At 39.2% G+C, this 16,566-nt stretch overlaps 1 protein-coding gene across 1 annotated transcript; it reads left to right on the forward strand.

Moving 5' to 3' along the window:
* Positions 1–8,600: 8,600 nt before the first annotated feature.
* LOC139455277 (A disintegrin and metalloproteinase with thrombospondin motifs adt-2-like) lies at positions 8,601–15,848 on the forward strand. The gene is made up of 6 exons (XM_071236829.1): positions 8,601–8,959; positions 12,883–13,101; positions 14,028–14,300; positions 14,808–15,014; positions 15,307–15,379; positions 15,638–15,848. Exons 1-6 carry the CDS (start codon positions 8,644–8,646, stop codon positions 15,846–15,848), a joined length of 1,299 nt encoding a protein of 432 aa, XP_071092930.1. The 5' UTR covers positions 8,601–8,643.
* The last annotated feature ends 718 nt before the right edge of the window (positions 15,849–16,566 follow it).

Below are 16,566 nucleotides of genomic sequence, written 5' to 3' on the forward strand. Positions count from 1 at the left end.
GACGACGTACGGTTTGTGAAGATATTCGTCGAAGGCCAGGGATGCTTCTTGCAGTCACTGTTGCTGGCTGGAATTGATTTCGTAGGTGTGTTGTTTGAATCCAGTTGTCTTGTCGATTATTGGTTACGCGTGGCCTGCCACTCCGAGGATCGTCTCTGACTGCATTCTTCTGTTGCCAACGTTGCCATAAACACCAAATGGTATGTCTTGCAACATCACGTTGACTCGATCCTGCTTCAAGCATACAAATAGCTCGCAGACGCTCATTTTCGGACAGGGTGGCATTTCGTAATGTTGAATAATTGCGTAATTTTGTTGTTTTTCTGAGTGGTTGTCGTCATCACGATGCTAAACAATGCATATGGAATCCCGTGAACGCACATGTTTTTATGCCCATTCTTGGTTAGTGAAACTTTTGTTGTTGAGTATATATGAATTTATTCTTTGTCTCTTTACCGTTTATCGGCTAACATATAACCCATGTTGTACTGTCTTATCACGCGTACTTTTTATATTCATAAATTATTTTGTTCTTACTATATTTTACCTTGTTGCTATTCTGGTGTCCTACTGTCCACCTCAAACCAAGTAAGAGACCAACCATTTACTATTCTGAAGGAGACGTCTTTTTACACATAAGAGAGTTATTAGTAGGCACAAATAGCAAATGTGGTCAAATTGTAACTGATCAGTTATAGTTTCAGTCGCTGTTTACAAACATACATTGTTTTTCTTAATGATTCAAGGACATCCAGCATGTTGAATCGCAAAAGGTTGATAACAATATCTGCAATTCTTTAGAAGATATGTAAAGTAGTGAACAGTAGAGCAACATATGCTGCATTGTTGAGACATGATCCAACAATTAGGGCATTGACCCAATGGCTGGACGGGATGGCATAAAATGTTCTATATATCTACAGTGGTGATGTTAATATCTTTTCATAATTAATCTTGATTGCGTTTCAATCTGATGTCCTCGGAGATTTCGTAACAAACCTAATCACTATGGGTTACAAAGAAATCCACGAACAAGGTGAAGATCATTTATCGTAATCGGGTCAAATTTTAGATGCGAACTAATGACGAGCGTATCAGAACAGGTAAGGACGCAAATTTGAGAAGTCATAACCACTCGTCCAGCTGTGCCTTAGGTATGTTGGTTCACGAAATACAAGATAATGCCTGCAAACACCTGTTCTCCCAGCGTGTGTATGTCGCTCCACGTCAGGCAGGCTGGGAGGCGTGATGCTGTTCCAAATCTTCATCTTGTAATTTTCAGTTCGAACCTGGACGGGACTATTAAAAAAAGGTAAAGAAAACATACCCCGATACTTCATACGATATCGCAGCTCTAAATGTCATACAATAAGCCTCTTGAATTTTAACGTGTGAAATGGAAAATGAAAGTGGGAATGACTTTTGTCTCATACATGCATCAACTATTGAGTTGGCCTGTAAGCAAATCTGGTTGAGGTTGCAAGACTAAAGTCGTCGATGTTTAACAAGACGACATAAGCATTGTGATATGACATGAGCTGATACATGCTTTAGGTAACACTATATTTGAGCCTGCAGTGTCTCTTTACATTGTGATTTCTATGCATTGTACACTGTGCTGGAACTCAATAGCAACATCATGCTGAAACACTTACATCACATAACGAGAGAACTGTTCTCAGTAATATCTGAAGATACTGTCCCCATAAACATATCTTATTGTAGATAGTGTGAACAGAAATGTAACTTCCCCGAATATACATCACTGCCGCATGAAAACACTCGTGATTGGAAGCATGAACAACTATCCATGCCATCGGGTTACCTTGACACACAGTTAGCAAAGGGTGCACATAGCAACCACCCGATTGTCAACAATCGGATCTAACAATCAGTCAGAGGGAAGTTAGACGTGAATTAAAACGTTGGCTCACTTGTTATAAATACATGCAATGCTACATTCGAAAGGAGGAAAAGATTTAATATTGCTTTGTTTATACAATACAATGTACACACAATTTAAATATTTACATGTAGCTTATCGCATCCTATGCTCAATAAGAGATAACACAAATTATTTCATGACATGCAGTCCGTCCCTGTTTCGACAGATATGGGTACTTTCCTCGTCGCTGTGAAGTTATTAACATCCTGGTTACAAAACAGAGAAGAGTAAGTCATATATAGGATGTCGACAACAATCGCATACACTTGATACATAGAGTTAGGTACAATGTATTAAACAGGTTGACTTTCGAGATTTTTGGAATACTGTCTATATTTCAGCACAAGCGAGCCTTTGACTAAAACTGATTTTCTTTGATGTAGATAAGTAAACATTACAAACAATGATAAAACAGACTTGCGCATATTTACATTTTCTCTGTGATTTGACGTCAGCCATTCGAACGTGCATGATACTTTTTCTACCAGTATTTTACTTAGTGAGATCACTGTTACAGCGTGAAAAATTGACGTGTCTGTCTACCGGATGAAACATACAGTACGCTAAGGTTTTGTTGGGAGGTAGAGAAGTATGATTCATTGTTACATGAAAACTACGCATTCACCACGTTGTGGGTTTCAATTTTAACAATATCTCCATGTCGCCACTGATATAGCTCACAATAAAATAATATTACAACAATGTAACTATTACTTTGAAAAGATTAATTATGAAAGGATATTAACATCACCACTGTAGACATATAAAACAGTTTATGCCATCACGTCCAGCCATTGGGTCACTGCCCTAATTGTTTGTCAAGTCTGGAAGTTAATTTAAGGTACCGACGTTTTCTACAATATCTGAAAAACTATTGGTGCTACTCCAGTCAAAGTTGGTATGAGATTATTAAACAGTCATACATAACTGGATGTTACATTTAAAAACAATCGGTGCATGAATAAAAAATCTGTCTATTTTGCTATCACGATATTTCATCAACAACCAGACCTATTCGTCACGGGTGGAACGAGTATTCATTGTAACAGCCATCTGCATAATGCATAATGCTACCCCTGCGTCACAGGGCCATATGACACAGTTGAACTCAATTCGAAAGGTTGCACGGGAATCACGCACGCACGAATACGGCGTTAGCATTAGATTTCATGATGTCTCAGCACAAGCATCTTTCCGCTGACGCGAAAGGTTTCGTTCTTAAAACATTTGAATACTTTAAAGCTGAAAGTGAAAGACGTTCGCCCTTCTTTGACATTTGAAAGTACACGAAAAGAACAATTCATGCGTTACAGCTTCCCAAACAAACCGTAGTTAAGATTTTGAACTCTCATAAAAAACACATGTTCCCCTGCACATCCCTTAGGGGGCATCTCAAAACAGGATAGGACTTTAAAGTTAGATTCTTTTGATAAGAAAGTTGTCAGGGACATGATTCGGCGGTTTACACGAGAAAATGTATTTATTTCAACACGAAAACTAAAAAAAAAATTCCTTACAGAGCATGACCTAGATATTTCCAAATGGACCATTTGTAAACTCCTTTCCAAATTTGGATATCAGTACAAAAAGACGAAAGGGTCGAAACTAGCAATGTGGGAACGACCAAATATCTTTCGTTTGCATATCAATTATTTGTGCACTATTAAAAAGAAACGAGAAGAAGGCTATGAGCCTGTTTATTAGAACGAAACCTGGGTTAACGCCTGCCACACAGCGGCTTACCAATGGTCTCACCCAGATACCAGGGAGCCACAACGCAAGATCCCATGCAGGCTCCCACACAGGTTTCCTCCCTAGGTGTGATCTAGTGTTCAGATCCAGATATACAGATGGCAGAGACTACCATACCGAAATGAATAGTCAGGTTTTCACTGCGTATGTTGAGGAGCAGCTCCTCTTAGCAATGCCTGATAAATCCTTGGTGGTTATGGACAGTGCTCACTATTACAGTTGTCGAGATCCTATTAACCGTTGTCCAACCTCAAATTCCACCAATGGTGAGATATGTCAGTGGTTGGACAACAACCGCATTGCTCGGCCCACGAAAGCCAAAACTGGTTCTTCAGAACAAACCCCCGCCCTCTTATTTGAGAAGTGAAGCAGATTGTCTTGAAAGGGATGGGAGAAATTACAGATGTACCTTGGGCAAGCTGTGTCTAACATGTTATGAAAGTTGAGTATTGGAAACAAGACTGTATCCGACCAGATACTGTCCAGTCTGTTGTTGTTCAATTAGGTGACAGCACAGACTCCAAATCTGACGACGAGGGCATTTCGTGGGACCAAGAATAGTGCAATACAGATACACCTGTTTCACTACGATATGTAATAACCCGAATTACCACGGATATGAATTCTTACATATTCATACATATTCTGAATCATTTCTTAAGAATCTTAAATATATCTTATTTGATTCCCAAACATTCTTGTAGTTCGTGGGATTCGTGATAAAAAAATTGTTTATCAAAGAATTTCTAGGAATCATCTTCGAATTTCAGGTTCGTGCTTTGTAGTACATCTCGTAATCGGATCTTGTGCAATTCTTGGCTCAGAATTTGATTCTCTTTCACCAGAAACAGCCCCGAAACTCTCGAATCATCTACGAAACCATAAAGCAATGATTTGTCTAAATGAATAATTACGTATTATTTATTACACCTAATAACATGATGCATGAAATATAATAATGTGGCAAGGAATGATACATTCAAGTCAATAACACTGACCTGAAAAAGAATGCAAAAATAATTTGATAAATATTATTAAATAACTGCTTGAGACGCCCAACGCTAAGACCGTATTCGTGCGTGCGTGATTCCCGTGCAACCTTTCGAGTTTAGTTGATTGGTTCAACTGTGTCATATGGCCCTGTGACGCAGGGGTAGCATTATGCAGATGGCTGTTACAATGAATACTCGTTCCACCCGTGACGAACAGGTCTCGTTGTTGATGAAATATCGTGATAGCAAAATAGACAGATTTTTTATTCATGCACCGATTGTCTTTAAATGAATTATCCAGTTGTGTATGACTGTTGTATAATCTCTTACCAACTTTGACTGGAGTAGCACCAATAGTTTTTCAGATATTGTAGTAAAAGTCGGTACCTTAAATTAACTTCCAGACTATATGTTGCTAACGTATTATATGCCAACAAAAGAGTTTTATGCCATTCCTTTCGGTTACATTCTTTAAACATTTATCATCTGCACCACTATTATTGTGTTAACAAATTACTAGTTTGTGTTCATAATATGTTTGTTTTGTATTTTGTTTATGTTGCATGTGCATTAAACACAAACGTATCATTTTCTCATTCCTGATTCGGAAGGTACAACATGCAAATTACAATTTGTTCCACCTTCTGGGTTACATGTGTGCAGAAAAGGTACTTGCATCAAAAGGTAGGTACACTTCAAAATGTCTTCGCGCAATGCTTATCCCCTGAGAATATTTATCGTGTACTTCTATGACATGTGCAAAAAAGCATGCATTGGTGATCAAAGTTTGAAGGGAAGACAAATATATTTATCACATTACTTATACAGTCTTAACTGACCATTTAAATATTTTTGAGGAACCTTGGAATTTTGTTGTAGAAAGAACATTTTATCAGTCACTGTGGTTAGTGGTTAGATGTCAGCCATTTGAACGTGCATGTTACTTTTCATACTAGTGTCTTACGGTTTTCTGGAAATGAGTGAGGTCACGGTTTTTGCATGAAAACGAATGAACTGAGGTCAACTTCGTATGACACACATGTAAGTACAGAGTTAATATCTCACCGCCTGTCGCATCATTCCATGGCTGATATATCCCCCCCCCAAAAAAAAAAAAAAAAAAAAAAAAAAAAACGGTTTCGACCAACGTATGAAGAGCACTCCTGCTTTAGTGAGTCTTGTCACATTAGGGGATTCAGAGGCACGTTCATGCAGTCAGTTACGAATGTGTCTGTCCCCCTTTTGAGAATTGAAGTGACACGTACGCCTCACTGAAAACACTAAACTTTGATGATGGGCCTTGGTAATGGCATTAAATATCCGAGGAAAGAACGTTATTGGAGGATGTGGAAAAGTGAGTGAGTGATTAGGGTTTAACATTGCTTTTAACAGTATTACAGTTTTATCGTGGCGTGTCAGCTAGATTAAGTGATTAACACATACATGTATCTCGTATCTCGCACCATTCAAATTCCTTTCAATTATAACCATTTGAGTCTTTGCTGTAGCTGTTATACCACCCCGGGTCATAGGGCCGATCTCCTTTACGAAGATATGATGCAACGATCACCTCAACGTATGTAGTCAGATGGGTGCCAGCAGATCGGTGACGAAGAAACGTGACTCATCAGTGAAACAGACCCTTCTCCACTGACGTACTGTCCACCACAAAGAAACATCGATGTTGAGGTTCTGCCGTCAGTACTGGCCTTCTGGCTTGGCTGCTCTCGGGGATACCGTAGATCATATACGTTGACTGTGACAGCTACTATCTGTACAATTTTGATGATGCGTGGTTCGAATCCATATGTCTCGGCGAGGGATTGTCACGGTTGGTTTCCACAACGGGGAACGGTCTCTTATAGACTTGCCCTCATTTGGCCTACACCTTATATCGCCTGCACCTCATATGGCCTTGACTAAATACAAATGGTTACTTCCACACCCCTGTTGTGTAGAATGGTACTGTCCATTAACCCATTAATGATTTCATTTATTAATATGAATTAATGACCTGAGTACATGGGCCTTTGAACTAATCCGATGTTTTCATAGTGGTATCTGATCCTTGAGTTTGTTTTGACTCTTTATACAGGATTACTGGTACCAATCTCATTAAAATCAGATCTTAGTTCTCGTTGCATTGCGGGTCACGTCAGACGAACCTTTCACAAACTCTGACCGACCAATGGAATTACTGACAATAAGTCGACATTAGCCAATCAGAAGGCAGCTCTCTCATGCTTTACGGCACTAATTTCAAATTGGCGACTACGCTTCGAAACATATTTTGACAAATTCTCTCTTAAACATTTGAAACCTGAACAAAAGAACATTCTCGGATGGCTAATATATGGTCTAGGTTGTATAGGTTCAGCTGTTAAGCCCGTCACTATCGTTCGGAATACTCCGTTTTAAAAGTTTACGAGGCTGCATGATTAGAAATCACATTCCGATTGTCACTTTCATGATCTGGTAAGCGACGCTCTGATTGGTCGGATTTGAAAGGTCGTTCTGACGTGACCCCTAATGCGATCAGATCTTTGTTTAGCGGTAGCTAGATTTAAGATCTGATTTTAATGAGATTGTACTGGTACAGGCTGAATGTCAAGCGGTAACTTGCTGTTCACTGCAAGTGTATCACCATTGGCTGCAATGGCAGATGCAGCACCATTGGCGACCATATTACATCAACCAAGCCTCACAGTCATCCACCTACCGAGAATGTAGAACACATCCGCATCGTCGCCAGAATGAAGGAGCAAGTGAAGACAGACATCATCCCTGTTCAGCAGATCTACAACACCGAACTCGACCGAGCTGACGAAAATGTTGCTGCCACGATGCCGTCCTTAGCCAGTGTCCAGGCTGCTCTCTAACGACACCGCTCCAAGTCCATCCCACCTCTCCCAGAATCCCAAGCACATGGGTTGACTTCAATGCCACGCTCCCTCGAGCCCTGTGGAATCAACACGAGAACACAGGTCCACGCTCCAACAACCATCTTAAAGGTTTCCACAATGGCCTGAAGAAGAGAGCCCATCCCAACATCATCCAGTTTGTCAAAGAACTCAAGAAGATCGAGACAGCACATAGGTGGTCAAGAAGGCAGATTGGACTGGGTGGTGCCATGAGACCTCGTGCTCGTGTTGACAGAGACCGAGATGCAAGGATCGAGAGACTGAAGCAGCAGCAGAGACTGGCAGAAGATCAGTGATCAAGTTTCTTGATGCAGTTGGACATTACATCAAATTACAGTAATTTTGTTAGTAATGATGTAGTGTTGATGTTATAAAACATGAAGATGATGGATATAAATGTACAGTGTTATGATAATACATGTGTATTTATGATATTTGATGTTGTGAAAACATTCGAGTTGTGAAGATAAATGTACAGCGCTATGATAATACATGTGTATTTATGATATTTGATGTTGTGAAAACATTCGAGTTGTGAAGATAAATGTACAGCGCTATGATAATACATGTGTATTTATTATATTTGATGTTGTGAAAACATTCGAGTTGTGAAGATAAATGTACAGCGCTATGATAATACATGTGTATTTATGATATTTGATGTTGTGAAAACATTTGAATTGTGAAGATAAATGTACAGCGCTATGATAATACATGTGTATTTATTATATTTGATGATGTGAAAACATTCGAGTTGTGAAGATGATCTCATATTAAATTAGAGTATCAAAAGTTATTTACATTCTTTGTTATCTTGTTGGAAGAGTTCATTTTACTTAAGGGATAAGGGTACAAGTGTGATGTGCACTCATCCATAAATTTGTTTTGTAGGCGATATTGAGGTGTAGGTCAGGTGAGGACATTGTGTACAGCGACGCCAACGCATTTGAATAAACTATAAGATAACACTGTTTTCCTATTTTTCAGGAAAGTGTTGCCATCGCAGGATACTGGGTTCAGTCACACTGCTGACATGACTCTCCTGAGGGTGTACGTCGCCGTGGTGCTGCCCCTGGTGGTGGACTGTGTGTGTGAACCCGGTCTTCAGGCCTGTGAGTGGGAGTCCTGGGGTTTGTGGAGCTCCTGTACCAGAACATGTGCTGGGGTGAGAACCAGAACACGAAAGATGTGTTGTGGAGTTCATATTCCAGACTGTATCGGTAAATGTCACCGACCAAACGCGTCAGTGGAGACGGAATATTGTGAGACACACTGCCCTAATGGTGGAAGCTTCATCGATGGCTACTGTCACTGTCCTCCTCTCAGATATGGAATTTGTTGTGAACGAGGTATGTTTATCGTTTGTTTTCAGTCATTAGGTTTGCCAAACATCTCATTCGCCTGCTGGTTTTAGATGAAATGCCAATTTCACATAAACAGCATTAATGTTGTATATGTAATTAATTTCTTAATGTGAATATAGGGGAACAGGTGTCCTAGTCTCTTGAGACTACGTTTTGGAGGCAATAGACACGCATTATAATAATTTTGATGTATTATCGATTGCTATGTTCTGCAAGTTCTGTAAGTAAAATAGGTGTCTGTTTCTCGTAATTGAAAATAATTTTTTCGACTTTGCAAACAGACGATATATACCAAATACAGTAACATATCTTGATGGTACGGCGTCAGCTGTTATTCCGGCTCTGTCCAGAAACCATTAGTAACGTCATATTCAATAAAGACATACAAAAAGAGCTAGCTAATATAAGTATTATTGAGTTTGATTTTGCACATTTCCTCTTTTGAATAATTAATCTTATTCATAACTTTATACTGGAATTTATACAGGCTCTGTTAGTTGCCTTTGCCATTTAAAGCATACATGGGGTACATTACCAATATCAAATAAGATGTCATAAAATTGTTTACCTCCTTTACTTTGATTTGATCTTAATGATAGTGCCAGACACCTAAATTATAGACTCGGGAGTGTTGTTGGTTTAGATGTTGTAGAGCAGGATCAGGTCTTGGTCGTGTTTTGGGATGTCAAACCTATCTGCTGGTACAGAAAGTTCGACTACACCTATAAATAAGGTGGCGCCGACTTTTCTGCACCAGCAGATGGGTTGAATGGGTGATGTGGCTTGGTGTTGAAAGGTCATGCAGATCTCAGTTAGGATTGGCGAAAGTGGGAACCCCATGGTTAGGCCGCGAATCTGATAGAAGTAATACCTCCAGGTGATGTAGGTAGAAATGATGCAGGCGGTGGTCAGGTCAACAAAATATACAACAACGTCCAAAACAGTTCGATAGTCATAAGATATCTCTGCTTAGGCTGAAAAAAAGAATTGGTTCTCAGGCTATAGCTTTGGAAAATATCGTGCAGGTGGGCGGCTGATTTTTTATTATTTTTTTTTTTCTTGGTTGTGTACAACTAGTAAGAATCAAAATCCGTATATCGCTGCGTATAAGGCGAGTTTTTCATAACTAGAATTAGGATTTCAAGGGGTGGGGTTGGGGGTGGGGATCGTCTTATAAACAGGTTTGAAGAGGATTTTTTTATGTTGTTTTCCCCAAAACAAACACATTACTGTGAGCATGTAACACCGGAAATACCATGTCAGCAAATCCATACTGAAGTATGCAAATTAATCATGTCCTCCACTGCCTGGTTGTAAAAAGAGTTTATCATATTTCCGGATTTATATTTGTAATCTATTTTATTAATTTTATTCAACATTTCATTCAATATTGTTTCACTTCATTTCGGCGAAATCGTATGTGAAGTGATCGGAAGATCGCACAACTCACCGTTATTTACAGCAACCACGGTCATATTACCGCTATTGACGCCTTGAAACGAACTTTTGTGGATAGAGAATGGATATATATATCATAATGCCATACACTGAAAGTCCTATTTGTTGTAGTCTGACTATTATATGTCAACATAAATTTTTCGCAATCGCAGCCGCGGGAGGATCGACTGTGATTGGTCTAATCCTACGAAAACATATCCGTCAATAGCGATCAGCTGAACCAAGTGCTACGCTTATGGTTATTGATTTATTTTACATGTATAGAGTAAAGCTGCAACTAACATGATATTGAAATAAATTATCCCTGATCAAATAATAGTTTCAGATACATATCTTCCGCTCATTGTATCAAGTTATATTATTGGGTATACGAGAAACGTATACAGAGTATACAGCTGATTGCTACTTCCGGCTTAGTTCACGAGACAAGACACACAGTAATCTTAATCTCTGCATATAAAACAATGCCAATCAGAACAAGAATTCAATTTAATCGGTAAATCATCATGTCTAGTGATGTTTTATCTCAAATTTCAATTTGATTGGTTTGTCGTATTTTCGAACATAACATTCATCGATAGGGGGACGAGTGTATATATAAACTCACTGGAGTGTTATTTCTGTAGGTTAAGTACGTGGTTATCAACACAATGTATTTATATATAAAAATATATGTTTGGGGTGCTTTCCTTGCATTTAATGTGTTAGCAGTAGTTGAAAAGAGCGATTCAGCATGAAACCAAATCTGAAATGGGGCAAAACAGTTGTTACATAGTGTATGAAATACCCTCTGAAGACGTATATTGCAGTCTCAAACTTAGAGGTTTTAACTCAATTTCAGAAAAAAGTGATAAGGGAAGGCAATTAGATCTAGGTAAAAAAAATCGGAGCAAAATATAATAATTTGACTTTTTGGTAAGTCACAGGTCCTTTCATCGGAATTTTAAGAGAGTATGTTATTACAGTGCTTTGTGTTAGCCCAAATTACTTCAATCCTCTTAATCTTTCAGAGGAGGTTATGTTTTCAGGGGATTATTGTACGGATATATTTCGTATCAAGGTTTCTTGGCGCAATCCACCAACGATTGTCGAGTTTAATGATCTTCAAGTACGTTTCAAGGTCAAAGAGAAAATTACTTTAGTGACAAACATATTTTCGTTATTGATTTTCAATTACTTTCTATTTGGATACAAACAGATATATTTCAGCAATTGATTGCAAGAAGTTTAGGATAATTCGTATATTCTTTGAAACTGTTCAAGAGTTATCCGAAGATACCGGATGTTATTTGTGTATGCACGGGATCTGTCAACTCATTTGTTGTATTTGAAATGAATTGTATAAATGTGATTAAATTCCCTCGTTTGTTTCAAGAAAAGGATCATGTACTCCTTATCAACTCGTATTGCGTTTCCACTTCAAATCGACACACTGGTTGACCAGCCTGTGTTTGTACCCTTCGTCATCACTCGTTCAGTCGTGTCGAACTGGTCAACGTACTGTTGAAGCAAGTCATGCAAAAACATCTTGAATAGCCTTATAAGAGTATTGAACAATGTGTCACAATTAAGTTATTTGTCGAAAATATACGGTTGTGAAACACATCATTTTGAACCCGAGGATGGATCTTTCAGTCATTTAAATTTATCGATGTTGACACCACCCTTTAATGACGATTGTACGATTAAGCCTATACCAACCATCCCTAACTTAACAGTTGTGTACGGTTGTCATCATACACAGTATTTCTCGAATTGTACATGTGAAACGCAAGCTCAGCTGACAAAGATCACTTCTAGTCAATTGGCGTCTTGGACACTACGGTAGTATGGTTATTACAATTTACGTAAGAATTTATTACACTTTACCGCAAGTTGAGATTATTATAATTTACGTCAATTTCTATTACAATTTGCGTATTACAATTTACGTCAAATGTTATTACAATTTACGTTGTTATTACAATTTAAGTCAAAATTATTACAATTTGCTGCAAGTATTACAATTTACCTTTTTATTACAATTTACGTCGTAACAATACGCAACCAGATTTTGCAACCGGTTTCAGTTTGGTCTGTCAACGAGCGAAAGTTGTTATGTATTTACACTTAAATATACATTTAACGTGGGTAATAAATAAAATACCACACTCATTCTCGTTAGATACCATAGAACGTTCACGACTTTCGTAAAAATGGTAGCTAACGAGAATGAGTGTGGTATTCTCTATGTATTACATATACACTTATATACTAGTACTCAATGCCTTATAAAATTTACCAAAACCATTTCTGAATTTTTACCACTATCCTAATGAAGGATATTCTGGTCATCACACACTGATATAGTTTCCACTCTGTAACATACAAAGGAAAAAAGGAAGATCAGATTAACATTATTATTGTAGATGAGGTCGACATAACAAACCTCGCATTCATATGTTTACCAGGCGAGACAACTATATCTGGTAGCTGTGCCCGACACTGCACGTGGTTTAACTGGTTGTCATGGGGAGGCTGTAGCACAGGCTGTGGCTGTGGAACACGAACCAGGAGCAGATCAGCCTGTTGTATAACATCAATGGGATGGAATAATTGCACTGAGGACTGCAACTTCCGGGGTAACAGTACTGACACGAGGGCCTGCACCCAAGAGTGCACCACGAATGGTAAGGGGCAAGGGTCTTATTGTAAAGACGATTTATTTATTCCGGGTAAATGATACTTCAGAGAAAACTTGTAACACCGTGAGATAGAAATTATAAGACAAATACAAAGTTCCATTGCATGATTAGACTTCAACAGCCAAAGCAGACAGCAAATCAGCCCTCTGAGACCACCGGCAAAAATTCCCATGCAAATAGAAAACTCCAAGAAGCTATAGAAATCCGCCTTCACCAACGTCTAGCCCTCTTCACTTTCATCAAATCCCGCCTTGCTTCAATTTGTGAATTCGTTTATAGTGTTCACCTTCCTGATAAAGCCCTCATAACATGTCAGGGGGTGTGTTCACCATTTATTGGACCAACTCATATCTAACATCCTGTGACAAAGTAACCGTCCTTTACAAAATGCCGATATTTATGTTAACCAGTCGAAAGAAACAAGAAATATCTTCAAACGTCTGAAGTCACACTTACAACTATTATCAAACAAAAGTGTGATGTTTTCAAAAACCAAATGATTGAAAGATAATTGATTGTCAACGGACAATAAGTATTTAACGCGCACAACGACTTGGTGAAATTCTTTGGCATGCTAATTGAATAACATTCAAAAGTTCGTAGTTATCTGTACGTATGTATACTCAAGTCTTTAGAAGTGATACACAAAAGGGAGATAATTTATGGATGTCAACTTCTTTATGATGAGGAACACAACATTTCGGAGTATACTTACTCCTTCATCTTGTGAATAAATGCTATGAGGCAGAGAACATGTATATGTACATGTTCCTGTTAATTCAACATAGAGGTTTAAGTGCAAAACGTAATAATGACAAAACCACTTGTATACGAAGATGGATAAACATTCTTGTGATGAACAGATGAAACACACTTCACCTGAGCAGGTTTTGAATAATTTCTTCATGTAGACAGGACTCGGAATTGCCCCGTTTGTTCCTGGAACGCGTGGCAGCCATGGAGCAGCTGTAGCCAGACATGTGGAGGAGGTCAAAGGACAAGGTCACGGTCACCCTGCTGCTGTCAAGGGCAAACCGTTAAGGACTGCCTGTACGACTGCAGCCTGTCTCAGAATGACACAGTTAAGTCCGAGGGGTGCAATGAAGTTTGTTTCAACGACGGCAGTTTCTCAAGCAGCATCTGTGACTGTGGACGAGGCTACTCTGGATCCTGCTGCTCTGATGGTAGGATGCTTCTCCATCTGTTCCTATGTATATGGTGATACACACAAATGTTTGGATACACAACATGCATGGCCCATAGCGCAGTAAAAGCTGATTCCTCATTTTGGGTATTTGAGGTTTTTGTTAATCCGAGTGGCATAAGGTGAGCATCTCTGATTGTGACCAGCCTGGCTGTATATGAATGTAGTAACGATAGAACGGCAGTTTTAAAAGCAGCATCTGTGGCTGTGGACGAGGCTACTCTGAATCCTGCTGCTCTGATGGTAGGATGCTTCTCTATCTGTTCCTATGTATATGGTGATACACACAAATATTTGGATACACAATAGACTTGGCGAAGCAAAAGCTTGTATCTCTGTAAGGATAATTGCAGTGGCGTATTTAGGTATATCTGACTGTGATGAACTGTATAATGTATTTTGCTTAAACAGGAAGAAGTGACATTAATTACATTTTGATCATGTCATCATGGCAATATTTAATAAATCAAATCTAATTTCTTTTCAGAGGTAACACATGACAATTGTTCAAAATGCACCTGGGCGATGTGGGAACCATGGGGGCTGTGTAATGGTTCCGAGAACGGAGAAGTAACGAGAAAACGATTCCTCTGTTGTCGCGTGGGGCAGAAGGAAGACGAGTGTTACGCCCAGTGTAATCGAGAGAGACACGAAACTGTAGACGTGAAACGATGTGACCTATTTGTAGTGAAAGGTTGGTTGAATGAGAAACAGTTACTTACTGTTAATCTGGAAATTAATGAGTCTCCAAATTAATACGACTGCTGACCCCTAGCCAAGCTAGTATCATAATGTCAGAATACTGTCAAAATAGATCATCTGTAAATGCATATGGACTGCTGTGAAAAAATAAATCTTAGTTTGAATGATTACACAGAAGTCTTGATCAAGCTATTCAGATACTGAAAAAACATAAACTTCAGGAACGTAATGACATATTCACTAATTTTATTTAGTATATTTAACAACATGGTTAACATTTTCAGATTCAAACCAAATTCACTTCATGTACACAATCATCGCCTCTGTCGCCTCCGTCGTCCTTACGTCGCTTGTCTGGTAGGTATTCGTCTATAAACCTTGGGCCTAACAGCTTAAGGAGTGAGTGAGTGAGTGACTTGAGTTTAACGCTTATTTGAACTGTTGATATGACTTAGTTCACTTCTGCTAATTACAAGGGTTACCATATGTCTACTTCACATAGCGTACCATCGAGGAAAAGGCGACAGAAAGGACATCGTAAGGTAAAGTAACATGGAAGTGCAGAAAGCATGCATAAGAGATGCAGTTGTACGTAATGTCAATATTTACTTTTAGGATCGTCTGTCATTGCATAAAGTATGGGCAGCGAAGAACACCCCCAAATCAGGAACTGTCTGGCGTGGCCAACCATGCTACTGAAATGGACAACTATACCAGTTTGTCTGCTGCGCGAAGAGACGTGGTTCACAACGACTACCAGAAGACATCTGAGGAAGATGATGGATGTGGGCACGTGTATGAAACACCAAAAGACCTTCATATGTAATGCCGAGCAGTGATACTGTATCGTGTTAAACGTTTATGAGTTCTCAACAGTGAGTAAGGGGTTTTACGCCGCTGTTAGCGTTCTTCCAGACATAGGGGCCACGGATGGCCCAGTCGTCTAAGGCGCCGCGATTCGCTGTGCAGAGTTGCGTCCCTTGGGCACGCCAGAAACCCATGATTGTGGGTTCGAATCCCGGTTCGCCCCAATTATGTTTCTAGGTTTGTCAGCACCATACCCGTGCTCCTGGGTTTCACCGAAGTGGTAAACGTCTGAGACTCGCATCACTTCGGGCTTTCATCCCATATTAAGCTGAAACGCCGTGATATAACTGTAAAACCAAACTCACTCATTCCCTCTTCCAGACATATGACGGTGTTGGGCAGCAAGAATGAGTTTCACAGATAGTACCCTCGTAGGAAGTCTTCGCAGTAAGGGCTCCCCTTACACATGATACATTATGTCAATATGTTTGCAAAATTTGTTATTTGAAGATGGTATTACCAAAAGATAATAGTTTGAGTGGTTACATAGATTATCATTTATAATAATAATCACGTAGATGGAGGTTATCACTGAAGAGTGTTTGGGGAAGAGATGTGTCCTGTATTAGGAATAAACCTTGTAGTTTGGGAGTCTAAACGAGCTAAATAGATACTGTTATCAAAGGGAAGCTACTCTAGGGAAGCGACGTCACGTTTCTGTAGAGTCTGCCTGGCCT

This window comes from Haliotis cracherodii, unplaced genomic scaffold (genome assembly GCF_022045235.1).
Source record: "Haliotis cracherodii isolate W230 unplaced genomic scaffold, xgHalCrac1.p SCAF_11, whole genome shotgun sequence".
Lineage (NCBI taxonomy): Eukaryota > Metazoa > Mollusca > Gastropoda > Lepetellida > Haliotidae > Haliotis > Haliotis cracherodii.